Source organism: Scatophagus argus, chromosome 19 (assembly GCF_020382885.2).
Source record: "Scatophagus argus isolate fScaArg1 chromosome 19, fScaArg1.pri, whole genome shotgun sequence".
In the NCBI taxonomy this organism is placed as follows: Eukaryota; Metazoa; Chordata; class Actinopteri; family Scatophagidae; genus Scatophagus; species Scatophagus argus.
The window spans coordinates 13,783,064-13,800,261 of NC_058511.1; the positions used below are offsets into that span (position 1 = coordinate 13,783,064).

General features: G+C 42.2%; 1 protein-coding gene across 2 annotated transcripts in view; it reads left to right on the forward strand.

Moving 5' to 3' along the window:
- Window positions 1-16,977, forward strand: part of pak5 (p21 protein (Cdc42/Rac)-activated kinase 5) — a 56,933-nt gene extending 39,956 nt beyond the window's left edge. For both annotated transcript variants that reach the window (XM_046373212.1, XM_046373213.1), the window contains 9 exons: window positions 3,673-4,512; window positions 7,795-8,004; window positions 8,222-8,363; window positions 8,465-8,619; window positions 9,851-9,984; window positions 13,049-13,175; window positions 13,717-13,842; window positions 13,927-14,061; window positions 15,086-16,977. In XM_046373212.1, coding sequence (XP_046229168.1) covers window positions 3,673-4,512; window positions 7,795-8,004; window positions 8,222-8,363; window positions 8,465-8,619; window positions 9,851-9,984; window positions 13,049-13,175; window positions 13,717-13,842; window positions 13,927-14,061; window positions 15,086-15,241 — 2,025 coding nt within the window. In that variant the 3' untranslated portion in view covers window positions 15,242-16,977. The remainder of the gene's footprint in view (window positions 1-3,672; window positions 4,513-7,794; window positions 8,005-8,221; window positions 8,364-8,464; window positions 8,620-9,850; window positions 9,985-13,048; window positions 13,176-13,716; window positions 13,843-13,926; window positions 14,062-15,085) is intronic.
- Window positions 16,978-17,198: the final 221 nt, after the last annotated feature.

Genomic DNA, 17,198 nt, shown 5'->3' on the forward strand with positions numbered 1-17,198 from the left:
AGCTCCGAATCGCCAACATCCCCGTAGCGAAACATGATTTGAATTGGCCTCAATTTAGATTTCACACAAAGATCACCATTCATAAATTCATGGCACCGTTCAAAACAAGTTTGAGAGTAATTCTCATGTCAATACCAGCAGCATTAATAATTTGTAGTAGTTTTCCTTGCATCAGCCAACAATACTGATACATTATGAGCATTATTTTTTAAGGAAGTGCAGCTTAACATCATGAAGAGTGATTTTTTTTCGTGACTGTATGACTTGTGATTTTTTTTTTTTTTTTATGTCAGCCCAGGCCTGCTCTGTGTACTGCAACATCTGTCCAAAGCATGATAGATTTCCACTCACCGACCTGTTTAAAGGACCATCCGTCCTGCAGCCTCTGCCTCTCAGCTAGACTTTATTCGCTGCTTTTATAGGCCATTTCACCTCAGGTTCCAGGTCACAGCACCAAACAGCCTATAGCTCTCAAACAGAGCAGAGTAAGTGTTGAAGAGGAGGAGAGAGGAGGTGTACTGAGTAACAGAATAGGAGAACCTGTCTTAGTAATAGGAAAGGCTTGTGCAGAGGGTTTATTTTAGTGTGAAACAGCTGCATTCAGCTCTTTAGAAAAGCAACAACAAAATAAGAAAAGAAGTCAAAAATAAAAAAAAAAATAAGTTAAATAGAATGAATTGCTATTATTTGCATGTTTTGTATGGCTTATTTTATGGCTAGCTATTGGTATTCTTACATAAGCCACAGATTCACATCAGTCACCAACTTATAATTGTTGAACTTGTTGAGAATTTCAGACCTCCCACATGGTGAAAAGAACCACAGATGCATCACTGTTTTCACAGTAGCTGCAAATGTCCCACTGCTGACACTTACGGAAAGATACAGTCCAACATTAATGTTGTAATCAGTTTAGCTAATGTTATAGGAGCTACTGTTTATGCTGTTTGTTTTTATCTGCTTCACTTGGTAACAAACTGCACAAACAGAAGTAGTTTATTTTGGCTATTTTTCCGATGTGAAAATCATCTGTAAACATGCTCACAGTGACAATGCTGACATGCTCATGTCTTTCTACCAGGCCTCCAGGTTGTTAACATGCTAGGAATTTCTAATTAGCTCTAAACACAAAATAGAGTCAAGCCTTAGAAGAATCTCATTGGTTTAGCAGATATTTGGTCCTAAAACCAAACCATTAGGCAAACCGATGATGGTGATGTACGGAGAGTCAGGAAACAACCAATTTATCCTCTAGAGACCTTTAATAAATATGACAGATTTCACAGAAATCTATCCAATATCTGTCAAGATATTCCACTGTGCAAATGTCAACTTGATCATGTCCATGCACTAAAATATACAACAGTGAGGCAGCAAGGGTGATGTGATTTACCTAATGAGCCTGCAATCAACATCTCTGTCAAAATTATCATTTCTGATAAAAACTCCTGCTTGGATGAATAAAAAGAAAAAGACACTGTCTTTAATAATAAGTGAGAATAATACTCATAATAACTGTGGTAGTCTGGGTTAGCCACAGTTTATTTTATAGATAGATGAGATGAGAAGAAGGGAGTGTGTTTGCAGTGACAGTGTGCAGATAGCTACGTGAAGCAGTTGAGATGTATCCCTGTGTCAGCACAGTGATGCTGAGAGCTGATGATTATCCCAGCTTTTCTGACTCTGCCTCAGCACATGTGACATGGACAAACTACAGCGGAGACGAGTATGACAGTTATGTGACGGACAGCAAAGCACGAGCGCTGTCAAAGGGTGTCAAAGAACTTGCTGATGTGACATTGTGGGGTTTAAGAGTAAGCTTCAGCAAACACCTTCAGAGGTGGAAAAGACTAACTGGTATACTTGTGAGTAATAAAAATTTTACTATTGTAAACCCTTTCAAAATAAACATTCTCAAAAGTGAAAAAAGAAAAGATCAATTAGGGTTAGTTTAAGTCGGGTTTTGTTCATTTTGGTGGCATAGTTTCAGTCCTCAGATCTAATTCAGACTCAGTTTTAGTATATTTGCTTACCTTTGCTGGTTTATCGAGTCTGTTGTTGATTGTGACCTAGCAAGCATCGCAAACCACATACCAAAGCCTGCTGCATCTGAAATGCCTCACATTGTGTTAAGCATATAAAGTACCTCTATAGCAATGACAGCCCCAGTGGAAATTAAACCACTGTCCATGTGGAGCAGGCATGCAGCTTACAGTTGGCTAATTTATCTACTTGAATTCAGCTTTATTCTGCTCCACAAGTCCTACAACTTTAGCAAACCCATTTTTTTTATGATATTCTCAGAAATATAATTTTTGCAAGCTTTTGAAAGCCACATGAGTTAACACTGACAGGTGGGCGTGTAATTTTTGTGGATAGGGAGCTGAGAACTGACTGAGACCATAAAAACATCAAGTTGCAAATACTAAATGCCTAAAGTATGATGGACACTTTCATGAAATACAAAGAACATGTTAATCCAGGTAAAAGCAAGGAAAGGAAAGTAGCAATGTTAAAGCACATATTTGTAAAGCAAGTGAGATTGTGGATTGTGCAAAGTATAACAAATGAGAAGAGGCTGACAGGGTGAATTTGATGATTGAGTTGCTTAAAGGCTGTAATGCAAGGAAAACACCACAGTCAGGTGTACAAAAATAAAATATTATTTGATCATCACAAAAAGCTCTCAGATAGATTATGTAAGAGTTTGAAATTCAACTAATCCCTTCAGCTCAGCCTCCCCTCAGCACTCAGCAGTCACGCAACATGTTTCCATTGTTCTAATACAGTGTTTCCTCTGATGACCAAGTGGTTGAGAGACAGGATAAATAAAAGCTGAGCGTCTGGCTTTTGCCATCATGCTCATGATTTTCAGTGTATGGATGTGGCGATTCTCAGAGTCCACATCAAAAAAACAGTATACATGCACACACATTGTGCACAGAGTATAGTTCAGTACTGCTGTAACACCAGTTCCCCATGACTCACGACACATCCGTGTAAAGGGCTTAACACAAGGTAGGAGGGGATAAGCAGCACCCCTGATGTTTAAGCTGCCTTTGCTTTGAAGCAGATGTGAGCATGACTGCTCACTCTCTCTCTCCTTCTTGCTCCCTTCATTTGTGTGTGCAAGCGCATGCTGGCGTGCTCATGCACTTCCCGAGTGCTAAACCAAACGTCACGACTACTAATGTATCCTGATCAGCCCACTGAAAATGAAGCTAATCTGTTGCGAGGGAAATGGGGCAGGAATTAGCTCTTTCAATCCACCAGTGGTTTTCTTTTAGCATCTGAGGTATCCCATCATTTATCTCCATGCATTTTCGAGCTGCATCCAAACTCACAACAGCTAGTGGTTGTGTAGACTGATGCCTGCAGTTCTTTCAGATAGAAATACTGACATTCATTGATTGCAACTGATGATAAATTTCATACTTGCTACAAAGCCCTGATACACATGAATTAAAATTCCTGCCTGGAAATTGACCTGTTTTTAGTTAACCTAAGTTGATTAAACAGGAATTTCAATTCATCTCATTCAATTTTCGTCCAGGAATGATTAAACTGAAATTGAATGTACTGCAACCCAAAGTATCAGGGTTATCTCCATCAAACTTGCATGTGACACCCTCTCTTGTATGCTAAGTGTAAATGTGTTTGTTCTTCTCTCAGACCATTGTTCGAGGGAACCGACCACCCAAAGATGCGTCCATCAATGGCCTGCTTGAGGAGTTTGACAACATCTCAGTAACGCGCTCCAACTCCCTGCGTAAAGAGAGTCCACCAGGCCCCCACCAGGCTGGAATCAGCTCCAAACCCTCCAGCAGTGGTCATCCCAACACTCCAGAGGAGAATGGATTCAATCATTACTACTCCCGCTACTCCTGTGATCTCGACACCTCCAGCAGGGACTTCTCCCTTGATCCTAGCAGGCCAGGCCTCTCCATAGATGGGGACTGGGCAGTTGGGAGGCACTATCGATTCACTAAGCAGAATGGTCACTCACACCCTATACGCAGCCCTTTCTATCCCGATGCCATGCCCCAAAAATCAGACTATGGCAAGCTCCCCCCAGACTACCACACCTACCTGGAGAGCAAAGGGCGCTCAGCAGACGAGGTGGCCTCCACAGTGGGGAGTGGGGTGGGCTCCAGTGGCTATTATCGGGCATCTGTGGGTGGCTCGTCCAGTCAGGACTACAGAGACACTTCAGTAGGCACACCATCTCGTGCCTCGCTACACAGTGAGCAGATCAACTATCCAGACAGTGAGTGGAGCTACGGCGGCCTGCGGGACGAATACGAAAAGCGACCCAAGAGTTCCTATGTAACGCAGACCAGCCCCACGCCGGCTATAAGGCAGCGATCTCGGTCTGGGTCTGGGTTGCAGGAACCAAATGTGCCCTATGCGGCCAGCGGGGCTTTCAAGAACCCTCCACAGGCCCACCCGTACAGCTCCTACACCTATCCTCGCCTCTCAGAGAGTCTTGTGAACTCACAGACCATAGCTAAGGTAACTACACCAAACACAAAAAGCATGAATGAAATAATTTCTCATAATCTCTTCATCCATGAAAATAATAAACTACCAGGTGGCTACACTGACTGCCCAGGAATGTTTCCAAACAGCACTTCACACACCCCGGACACTGCAGAGAAAATTACACAGATGTAGCCCAACATTTAGTCCCACCTCCCATCCACCTGCAGTCCTTTATCTTTTTCATTCTCTCTCTCTTCATATCTCTCCCCCCATTTTCTAAGTCTCTCATTCATGTTTTCTTCATTTTTTATTGCCCTCATACTGGATAGCTGGTAGCTGGTGGTATGAGTTTATGTACTCTTCCATCAGGATCTTTAAGTAGCCGCTGTCTCTGCACACGGATCAGTTGCTGCTCATGCTGACCATCAACCAGAAAGCTCTGAATTACAGAAAGAGAGAGTAGACAAAGAGAGGCACTAAGGAAGAGAATAAAGAAAGAAATGAGAGGCAGAGACATGACAGGAAGAAAGTGAAAGACAGAAAATGAAAATACCAGAACCATAAAATCAGTCTTATAAAGCAGTGAAGATTAAATCAGAGCAGAACTGACATAAACTATGTAATCATCTGCAGTATTTTGATAATGACTGTTTGGCTTTATTGTAGTTGTCACCAAAAAAGAAACCTTTTTCTGCAGGTTAGCACCTCAAAGTGACGGAGGTGTTGTGAAGATTCAAGCTAAAATTTTACTCTGATAGCCAGTAAAAATATTGATATGAGAAAAAATATTGACATGAGAAAAAAAATCTAGAACTATGTCATTTATAGTACTTGAAGTCATGTTTCTGAGTGTGTAGCTTCCCGCTGTGAATGAAACATCTGCGGCGTATGGTGGCATTTGTAGAGCTTCTGATGCAGCCTCTAATGTGCTCCAGTGGAGCAGTGGGACTGACTGAGTTTCTTCCATGCAGATGCTCCACAGACAAGAGCAAACAAACCTTCCATGCATTAGCGGCTGTGTAATGTAACCGTACGCTTCCAGTATACATTTCTTTTGGTGACTCTTTCATACCAATGTATACAGCTGCATTTGCTGCAGTAAAAGATATTAGAATATGCTATACAGTAGCAGGGGGCAAAAGATGCTGCCTTCCAATGCAACAGCAGGGGTAACAGGGAGAGCAGTCATTCTTCATATCATTTCTTTATATGTTTTCATATTATTCTTTGAAGCTTTCAGTGCCCCATCAGGAACATTACACAGGTGTACTGTACTTCTGTCACAGCGCTGCGCCATCCCTCCCTCACACACCGTGAGTCCAGTAGCTGAAAGGAAAACTGGGTTTGCTGATGTAGATCCCAGGGTGCCTTGATGAAAAACCATTTAACCTGCATGCTTCAGTAAATAGCCACTCATAGAAAAAACAGCTACAGAGAATGCAGGGGAAGCAGGATTGGAAGTGATGCAGGGGGGAAGGTCATTTTTCTACATATTGTTTATTATTACCACTCTCTGAGTCGTTATGCTCGAGGAGGCGCATTTACTGAAAATATACTATATGTGTTAAGGCTTAACAGAGCTTGTATACATTGATTAAAAAAAATAAAAAATAAGATATTAGCTCAGTCCGACTGCATTGTTATTGGTGTATGGCTACGATTTAATGTGATGATGATTTGATGCACTGTTTTTATCAAATCCTAAAGCAAATGAATCGTTAGCTATAACGCAGAGCCGGCTGAGGAGTAAATGCACCATAATTTGCCCAGTGATGTTACGAGATTTTGCAGCAGTGCTAAGAAGAAAAAAAGAAAAAAACAAGGAGTGATCTGGTAGCTTAAGAATCACTATTGTTCTCGGCTCACGGACCTTGTAACAGACCCACCCCTCTCTCTCCTCTCTCATTCTCTACCTTTTCTTCTCTTTCGCCTCTTTCAGCCCACTCATACCATTGAATTAAATCCTTCTTTTTCCCTGCTGTTGTTGGGAGCCGGTGGGGATGTAACAGTAGACAGCACGGAGGCTTGGCCACACACACAGTTGCACAGACACACAAAAGATACAAACACACACACACATTCCTTCTCTCTCTCTTCCTTCCTTCTTCTTCTCTCTCTCTCACTCGCTCTCTTTTTCTCTGTCTCTCTCTGTTTTGTGGCGAACGTGGGCTCAGTGCCGCAGCTCTCGGTGACAAATTGATGTTGCGGCACTTTCCCTTTCTGCAGCCTTAGCATAAAACTGGCCGAACGATGTTCCACCGCGGAATTCAATTTCACAGTTGAGTTAGGTTGTTGATTACCCTGCCAAACTCAGATTAATGCGCGTTTAACCAACATGGATCAGGAGACCCTTGGCTGACAGCCAGCCAGCAGTGCCGGCCAATGATAGGGAGGTGCGAGGCTGGGCCGTCCCAGCAGCAGCAGCAGCAGCCCGCACTCCTCCCCTACACCTGCCTGAGAGTGATTGATTAAAAGAGTTCACACCATGTAATTATACACCAACCCTACATATCAGGGCTCCTCCTCCTGCCCTGTCTATCCGTGTGTGTGTGTGTGTGTGTGTGCATGTGTGTGTGTGTGTGTGTGTGTAAGTAAGGAAAAAGAGTGATGGGCACAGAAAAAGAAACAAATAAATGGAAAGAGAAAGAGAGGGAGTTTTTCGTTACCCTCTGAGAATTTATGAGAAAAAAATCATGCTGGTTTAAAGAGCATTGTTTGGGAGGTGTGGCAAAGGTAATTGAATTTAATGTCCGCACGCTGAAGGCAGCTTGATCTGCTACTCTCTGTGTAGTTTTTGGCATATTGTGTAAAGTCCACACTGAACTTCTAATATTTTCTCAAACCATCAGATCTGTTTAATTGAATTAATTAATTAGGTCTCTTTGAGTTTAGCTTCTCACTGTGTGTTGTGTGTGCTTATGCCAGCATGCATGCTCTCACACTGCTTTATGGGAGACTCAGGTGTTTCTAGGATCTCAAGAAAGTGTTGTGTTCCAGATTTTGATGCTCCCTAAGCTCCTGTATGATGAATGAAGTAGTTGAAGAGACATTACGGGATGGTAGTGATAAAGTGTGGTCCCTGTCCTGTGGACTAAATGTCTTCTGTTAGTTCTGTCAAGGGGTAACGTACCTACCGACACACCTGGAAGCAGAGCTGGCATGTATTTGTGGACAGAGCTTGTGGTCATGCATTCACAGTGATGCATTCAACGCAGAAACATCCTTCAGTAACTTATGAACACTATGACATTTCATACAGTGTACAAATTTTCATCCAGCAGTGAAATAACCTCCCTGTGCTCCCATCTGCAGGGTGACTACGAGCGTCCGTTACGTGATGGCAGTCCTCAGGTTATGGGCGGTGACACCTACCCTCGGGGGCCTCTCAAGCAACCACAGAGCCACAGCAAGCCACCTGGCTACCCCCCAGCACACCTGCCCTACCCGCCTGTCTTTCACCATTACAAACCTTCACCCTACCACCACCCCCCCTCCCAGCCCAGCCCACCATACACCCCTCAGGTACTTGCGTTCACTCATGTACAAATTTTTCTTTCTTGTTGTATTACTTAAGTCATATTTCTTGTGTTTCTTGTGTTGTAGCAAAACTGAAACAGACCTGAAACGCTGACATTGAGGAGATTGAGCATTTGCTATTGTGCTAAAGATGAGGTTAGGAATAATGCATTTTATGTTGTTTTCTCAATCCCTCTGTATATCTCTGTATTTTTAAACACAGGGGGCCTACTCACAGCCTTCGTCACCTTACATCCCCCCTGGCGCCTACCCGCCTCCATCCTGGGGGTCCAGCTCTGACACTCAACCTTCTAGAGTCTCGCATGAGCAGTTCAGAGCTGCACTTCAGCTGGTGGTCAACCCAGGTGAGAAATGGACAATTAAAAGAGACAGTGAAGATAAACATTTCTGTTTTTGTTTCTGGCGTTGCAATAAAAAACTGAGCTGTGTTCGTGTTTGCCTACAGGGGACCCTCGGGAATACCTGGACAGCTTTATCAAAATCGGCGAGGGCTCAACGGGTATCGTGTGCATCGCCAGCGAGAAACACAGCGGCAAGCAGGTGGCTGTGAAGAAGATGGACCTCAGGAAACAGCAGAGGAGAGAGCTGCTCTTTAATGAGGTGTGTAAGACTGACAGAGATGGGCTGTAACTGCAGTACACTTATCTCACACAGGCTCACACCGAAAGCAGCACATTTTAGCACGTTTACTACAGCTCTGGTTTTGAATGTTTTGCGTGTGAGTATTTACTCATTTTAGATGCTGGGTGGTGTTGCGTTGCTATTGTAGGTCAGTTTGACCCAGACAGATAAAGAGCATGACGCCCACTCACCACATGTGAAATCAGAAACATTTGCCACTAGTTGTTGATCAAGCAGCAGCAGAGATGAAACTGGTTTAAATAGCCTCGTTAAACATGGCTCAGTTTGTGCCAAATAGATAAAAATAAATCAGCAGCTTGCTTATTAATTAAGTAATAGCTTTGCCACTATTTCACTGACACATATCCATGGCAATCAATCCACCAGCATATTTTTACACTGTAATTTTTTTGATTTTTTTTAAAAAATAAATAACTAGTGCTTACACCGACAAACAACACAACAACATCCATCCATCCATTTTCTTAACTGTCAGGGTTGCAGGCGCCTATCCCAGCTGACTACAGGAGAGACATGGGGTACCACACACACTCATTTGCACATCCACTGAAATAAATCATGTTTGTAGAAAAACTTCTCGATTGCTCAATTAACAGAAATTGAGTAAAGGGTGAACTATGGATTTCTTCCATCAAGCAATGTTGCACTGATGCTATTTTGGGTGTGTGTGGGTGTGTTTGCATGACAGTGAGGAGCAGAGAGAAAGAATACATGCATGTATGTGTGTTAGTACGCGGTGACGTTGAACACAGATGTGGGTGTTCAGTTGGAAACTAATTTGCTTTGTGTAATCCTATTAATTTCTGAACGTAGCTCTTTTCTAGCTAAGCCTCCAGAACTTGTTCAAATCAGACAGAGGAGAGTTCAATTAATAATTAATCAAAAATATGAGAACAAATTTAATAAATTATTTTCATAGTAGATTACTTCTTTTTGACATATTTAACATGCATACATAAATTACATTTTTTGTATTGACACAAATGCAGTATTGAATTTAGCAAATGATAATAATAATAATAATAATAAGATGCATAGATGCATAGATACAATGTTTGCCATACAAGAATACACTTTTTGTAGGCCAAGGTTTGTGTTATCTGTGTGCCGTGCGCCAGTAGAAACACACGATGTCAATAGAAAGTGAAGAAGTAAACATCATTTCCTCCTCTGGCTGTGTGTGTTTTAGGTGGTGATCATGAGGGACTACCATCACGAGAACGTGGTTGACATGTACAACAGCTACCTGGTGGGAGACGAGCTGTGGGTTGTCATGGAATTTCTTGAGGGCGGAGCTCTCACCGACATTGTAACTCACACCAGGTAACCTCTCTTCAAATACAATATTAAATACTGAAGCTGACCTTAAAGGGGAGCCAACACCACCGTCCACAGGCCTCAATGAGATGTGGAAATAGTCAAAGAATAACAATAACAGAAGTAAAAGTTACGAGATGGCTATTTAAGCGGGTACAGAACCAATCAAAATGAATGAATTTTAAAAAGATGGTAATGATTTGGTTTACTTAATCTCCTCAGGAAGGATCAGCATACCGACAGCTGTCAGAAGAGTAGTACCTTATCCAGTAGACGAACTGAGGGTCGGATGGTGTTGTTGACCTGTCATCATCCTTTTCCATCGCCTTGTAGCAGTTAGCTAGTTTAGTCTGCCTGAGTCTCTGCTCTCACTGAGGTTTGCGTAGGTTAGAATCTGTGGCCCTCACCATGGCTCTGAAATATCAGTCGCCGAACTGTCCTGTGTATTGATAACTACATGGTGCTGTGCTACACCAGCTCTATATGGTGATATGATCATGATATAACTTATATAAATAAAATGAACTGAATTAAATTAAACTATATATTAGAAATACTCAACTCTATTCTATATTGTAGATATATTCTTTTGTATTGTACTGTATGGAGTTAAAATTCCTAGACATCCTTATATGCAGTTAGTTATTTCCTTTTCAGCGACTTGCTAATGGAGGAGACATCATTTGGGTTTAGCTGGCTTTAACTAACAAGAAAGTTGTGTTGTTAAAAATCATAAGGTCCTTTGATTTGCTCCGTGCATCGGAAACTTGACAAAGACGGATGATTTCACGAGACAACCAGGAGAAACCAGCAGATGGGCTGTAATCCACTCCTGCCTTTGGTACTTTTAGGATTATTGCTCTCCAACTTTCCCTAATTACTTCACTGTTGTTGAGTCGTGCTTCTAAGCTGCCGCCTCATTGTTTTAAGCTTACTTTGCGCTTGGTGTTTAATTACAGTCATTTGCGTGGAGTGTCAGCATTAGCACTGTGCGGTGTCGGATGCTAATAACACGCTTTGGTGAGGCTGAGCACCGCTGCTACTGTGAAGTATTTTGAACAGTCTCCCACACAGATGTTTGCTTGTTTGTGTGTTTAGTGTGTGAGTGTGTGTGTGTGTGAGAGAGAGAGGGAGAGTTTCAGTATGCACATCAGTGCTTTTAGAAGTACTAATGGAAAGTCCGCTCAGTAAAGAGGATATTATTGGATACTCGTGTTTTCTCTTTGTTGGATTTTAAGTAAATGTTTATGTTTTTGTGTATTTTTTCATTATTCCAGCTGATATTCCTACAAATATCACTAATCAGTAGAGAAAAAGTTAGCAGCTAAATCTTATGTCTGTTATCTTCACATAAATTTGGTTTAATTATGTGGTATTATGTAATATATATAAAAGGAATAAGGAATTGTTTTATTATTATATATAATTATATTATTATTATATCATACAATAAAGAACATGAAAGTGTTTCTGTTCAGCTTTTGTTGTGGAAATAACTGCTGCCTGTTTTACACTGTGCAAGCCTCATCAGTTCACAGGCTTGTTGGCAGCAAACACACACCCTAAGATACATGAACACACACATCTTAACACACACGGGCAAGTCAGCAGTGGCATTACAGACGCCCGTGTTACTGAACTATTTCACTCACGTTCAAATTTCAATTATACTTGAGCATTTGTTAATGAGCTGCACTTCACAGGGATTTTATCCACTGCTAGTGCAAAAGTATATGTATGTGCTGCTTGGTGTGTATGTGTGATGGATGCCTGCAGGTTAGTGTGTGCGTAGGTGCATGTGTAAATCTCCTCCCCTTGGCAACCTTTACAGGCTCATTAAAATTGTTTTTCACTTTGTGTTTGAAACAATTTTCTATTTCAGTGATCCTGTTTTCTGTTTAGTTGTGTGTGTTCATTTTTGTGCATGTGTGTGGGGGGGATATAGGTGGTGGTGGAGGGGGGGTGGGGCAGTAAGAGGTGAATTGTTGTTGCGCACACATCTCCATCCCATTCACTTTGACTTAGCCAGTCGTTTTCCCATTAGCAGAAGGCTCATTTATCTCCTGTGATTGTAAATGCATATATGTGTGACAATAAAATCTGCTGCAGTATCTATATGAGAGTGTGTGTGTGTATGTGTGTTAGCCGTCACTCCAAAAGTCAGTCTGAAGACTGAGCAATAAGCTGAAAAGAGGGATGTGTGTGCGAGTGCGCACATGTGTGTGTCTGTGTGCGGTTGCATGTTTGTGCTTGTACTTTACATGTAGATGTACTACATATATGTATGTTTCCTTGGTCTGTGCCTGCAAAGGAGCGTCTGTCTTCTTCTGCACATGTACTGTATGTGCGCACATACTCAAACACACAGCGTGGCCTGGCCAGCTGGGTCTCGATGTTAATGTTCAGTGGAGCTGTGAGTTTCTGTGTGAGCTCAGTCAGACGCACTGCATCGCCCTGTCTCTCCATATGGGGCCCCCCTGCCTGCTCTGCACATCACAGCTACAGCCGCTGCAGGCTACGTGGGAATATTTCTGCGTGCGCCTGTAATATCTTTTGAACAACAGCAAGGGCTGACGCCAGGCCTGCCTGTGCTGTAGACTGTAGAACAGTAGAGATTTATACCACAGACGAAAAGTTTATTGCCTGAAATATTCAAATATATCTAGTGTAAGTGTAGGTTAGGCCCAAGTAAGCAAAGTATATGTGTGTGTGTGCGCGTGTTTTACTTTTGTATTATCAATTAAATTAAAAAGTAGAATGAAGTAATAAAAGACTGCACTGCTCTTCCAAAAGCAAGCACTGCTCTTCCAAAAGCAAGTTACAAATCCCTTCCTCTTTTATTACCCTTGCGCCATCTTTCACGGAGTCCCTAAACGCTACTCACATTTTGTACCATATACTTCTACTGTGTGTAATGTTACTGTAGCTAAATGGCAAGATAAACATTGAAGGATTGCAACTTTTAAGTATCTTTTCGTTTTAATTACACTTCAACATGTCAGATATAATCATACAAGCTCCTCTTTGCTGAAGCGTATTTACGTGTGTGTGCATGCGTGTCTCCTCACAGGATGAACGAGGAGCAGATTGCTACAGTGTGTTTGTCGGTGTTGAGGGCTCTGTCCTACCTGCACACGCAGGGCGTCATCCACCGCGACATCAAGAGTGACTCCATTCTCCTGACCAGTGATGGCAGGGTAAGTGAAGAGTATATGTGTGTATGTCTCCCTGTGCACGTGTTTCTACATGTGTGTTCACACTCTTCCTTTTGGGGTGTCAATAAACCCAAACATTCCCATTTAAACAGCGATCTTAGTAATACCCCAGGTGTTAATAACCAACTCTACTGCCCTTGTTCCTGTCACTGATGATTTCACTGTAACACACACACACACACACACACACTCACACACTCACTGACCTTCTCCATGGGTGCCACTTGTCAACAGCCAGTACCAGAAACTCATCATCATCAATTACCACTTGTGGCCCCGTAATTAAATCCCGCCTGATGCCTCCTAACGAGCTGATAAGATGTGATTGATTAATTAGGGATAATTAACTACTAATATGGGAGATTAGTGTCTTTTATGGAAGCTCTTCATCACAATGGGTCAGTGCACTTCCTGACATCAAACACAGAGGTTCTGAACTAATAAAATCGCTACTGTATGTCCACATGCCTAAGTAGGAGAGCGGAACCTGAAGGCAGCACCATGTTTGTGTGTGTGTTTGCAGATCAAGCTATCAGACTTTGGCTTTTGTGCCCAAGTTTCCAAAGAGGTGCCCAAGAGGAAGTCCCTTGTGGGCACGCCCTACTGGATGGCACCAGAGGTCATCTCTAGACTACCTTATGGGACTGAGGTGAGGACACATTAACAGTGCTCTGCATCACTGTGCCGACTTCAGCTCCAGTAGACAATAATGAATATTTTTGTGTGTGTCCAGGTGGATATCTGGTCTTTAGGCATCATGGTGATTGAGATGGTGGACGGGGAGCCCCCTTACTTTAATGAACCCCCTCTGCAGGCCATGAGGAGGATACGAGACAACCTGCCACCAAGGCTAAAAGAGTCGCACAAGGTAAGAAACTTAAGTGCAGGCACAAAGAGTTAGAAAATGTGAAAAAACTTTAAAAATCTTTATCCATTTTAAGTGTAATTGCGGTGAAAAAATAAATGCAGGCAGGTTGTATGATTGTTCTGAACGACCAGTATTCTTACTGACTTCTGCAAGATCCACTGCCCAACCCCCTCTGGAAGACAAAAAAATTCCATTATTTGTGGCATGAGTTATTGTAGAGGAGAGTTGAAACAAAAGTGCATAATTTTTACAGCGATGGCTGTTGCCATAGTGTTTTGTTATATCCATTCATTAAATATCAGTATGTCAACTTTGTTGTGAGAAATTCTGTCAGGTGGCAACCAGATTTCTGCCACATGACGCGTGGTTGAAATCGGCACCAAAATCAAAGCTGCACTGCTGATCCAGAATGTGAAAAGACTGAAATTGCTGAATGCCTTTCACAGATTTTAAGGTCAGCCTGCCATTTGCAGGACACTACTGGGAACCTACCGGGATAGCAGAGACTGTAGTACAGAGTAGAGCGGAGTCTGATGGGTATTTGTTAGTTTTGCAAGCGTTTGATTCCAAGAAAAGGATTGGTTAAATTAACCTGATGATGAAGGAGCTAGATGTCAATAAAGGGCATTATTTCAATTCATCCAGAGAGAACATGAATGTGTGTGCCGTATTTCATGACAGTCCACCTAATAGCAGTTTTACTGCAAACATCAAAATCAACCTTATAGTGGTGCTAGAGGAAAAGTCAGGCAAACCCAAAGTCATTAGAATTCATTCTCTCAGGACTATGAATGTTGATCTGGACCTAACTGGTGGACCCACCGGCTTACTAACACAGCTAAAAATGCCATATTGTTAAAATGTTGTTTATATTATATGTTGTTTGTTTGCCAGTAACACTGTAACACAAGTTCCTCATCAAAGATCTTTCTTACATGTATTTGTGTTAGTAAACTTCCCTTTGCAACCTATAATTGTATATCAAACAAAGGAGCAGAATTGAGGCATTTCTTTAAATCTGCAGGTGTCCTCAGTGCTGCGGTCCTTCCTGGACTTGATGCTGGTGAGGGAGCCTTCGCAGAGAGCCACAGCCCAGGAGCTCCTCCAGCACCCCTTCCTCAAGCTGTCTGGACCCCCTTCTTGCATCGTCCCCCTCATGAGACACTATCGCCACCGCTGACCTGCTGTCTCCAAAACCTGCCCTCCTCTACACTGAAAACACACTCATACACACACACCACCAGGGCGACACTGCCCTCACCCAGCCAAAACACCCCACCGTTTGGCGGAGCACCACTGACACTCACACCTGTAACCGTGAAGTAGATTAGCTAGAGGAATATCTAAGAAATACATTTTAAAAAACACCCGACAGAGAGAAAAAAAAAAAAAAAAAAATCAACGACCATTTTGAACTATGAACCGGAGTAGAAGAGTGTACTGCGTCTGACGAACTCCCCAGACATACAGTAGAAACATGCGGGCTGGCTCGCCCCGCTACAGTCTTCTCTTTTCCGAGACTGTGAGCCTTCTGCTCCATGTCGAGTCGTAGTAGCCATCAGCGAGAGCTTCAGAGGGGTGCTGCGAGCTGCTGACAAGGTGGAGGGACCCAGGGGCCTCCAGACTGGAGCAGCACAGCTCAGGACAATCAGCTGCGTGCAGAGAGGGGTCTCCCACTGATAATGACTGTTGTAGGGCTGCTGTGTCAGTCAGTCCACCTGAAGGATGGGCTGCTGCTTGACCAGCCAGAGACGAGCTCTCTTGTATCTCTCCTCCCACACACTAACAGTGAAAATGTATTTTAGAGAAACTTGTAAGTTTTTCTGTACAGTTTTGATAATTTGCAGTATTTTATCGTGTCGTAACCATTGTGATATGAGCAGTATTAAATAGAGTTTCTGCAGAGATCTTTCCTACTGTTTATAATCCAGTTTTTGCTTAAAGATATAAGAGATATCCCAAATAAACTCACCTAAACCTAACTGTTACTAAAAATACTAAATATATTTATTAACTTACATTTGTAGACAGAACTTCCATTAAATGTTGGAAAAAAAGGGTAATGTCAGAATTTTGTATGACGTTTTAAAAATATTTATTTATTTATTGGAATTGAAGGTTTATTTTTTGGTAGTGTGGCCTTTTATGTTTACTTGGTTTTTATTATTTTTTTTGTTTGTTTTGTTTTTGTTTTTTTTGTAAAAGCGCATCGGCAGACGTCATCCAAGCAATACCCCAAACCTATTTATGAAACCATGAAGCTCTGTATTTATGATACTGTAATTACACCACGTATTTAAATGTAGCACAGACTGAGTGGGTTTGACAACAACAAAAAAAGAAGATTTCTTCCACACAGACCTGTTCTCTTTTATATTAGGAGCCTCATCTTGTTTCTCTAAATGCTAAGAGGCGCCCATCCAATACGCCCGCCTTCCGTGCTGATTTTAGGATGCTGATAAAAGGTCTTGTTTTCTACTCACATCCTCACTGTCATCGTCTCACTCCTTATCCCACCTCAGTCAGACACACACTCACTATCACTGGAACCCTGCTGCCATTCTCATCTCTAGTCGGACCGGGAGAACAGTGTAATCCTCCTCCCTGCATCGTTTTTACCCATCATTCACTGTGATATGTAAATATGAATACGTGTATGTGTGTGAGCGTTTGTTTGTGTGTTTATGTGTGTGTGTGTGTGTGTGTGTGTGTCAAAGAGCAAAAGAGGTAGAGCGTGTTTATCTCTGTACAACATCTGAAAGTGTGTGTGTTTGTGTGTGTGCTGCTGGCTAATCCTTGACAATGTGTCGAGACATGAATGAGTAACACTTATCTGTGGTGTTGGCTTGTACAGTGATATTGCATGTTTGTTATCAGTGAAGCTGGTTTCAATTAAAAAACGCCCATAAAAACATTGAGATGTGTTGCATGGATTTTTCCTTCATCGCCCTCTGCAGTCTCTTTTTCCTTTTCTTCTTCTTCTTCCTCTCTCTGTGTCTCATGTCAAGCGGAGATTTCTTTAAACAGCACACTGTCAGATTATTCAGGGGACTTCCTTTCAGCCATCAGCAGTTCATTTTCTCTTTGTCGTTTGGGTCTTCCATATTCTCGAAATTCAATGGTTTTCATTTCCAACT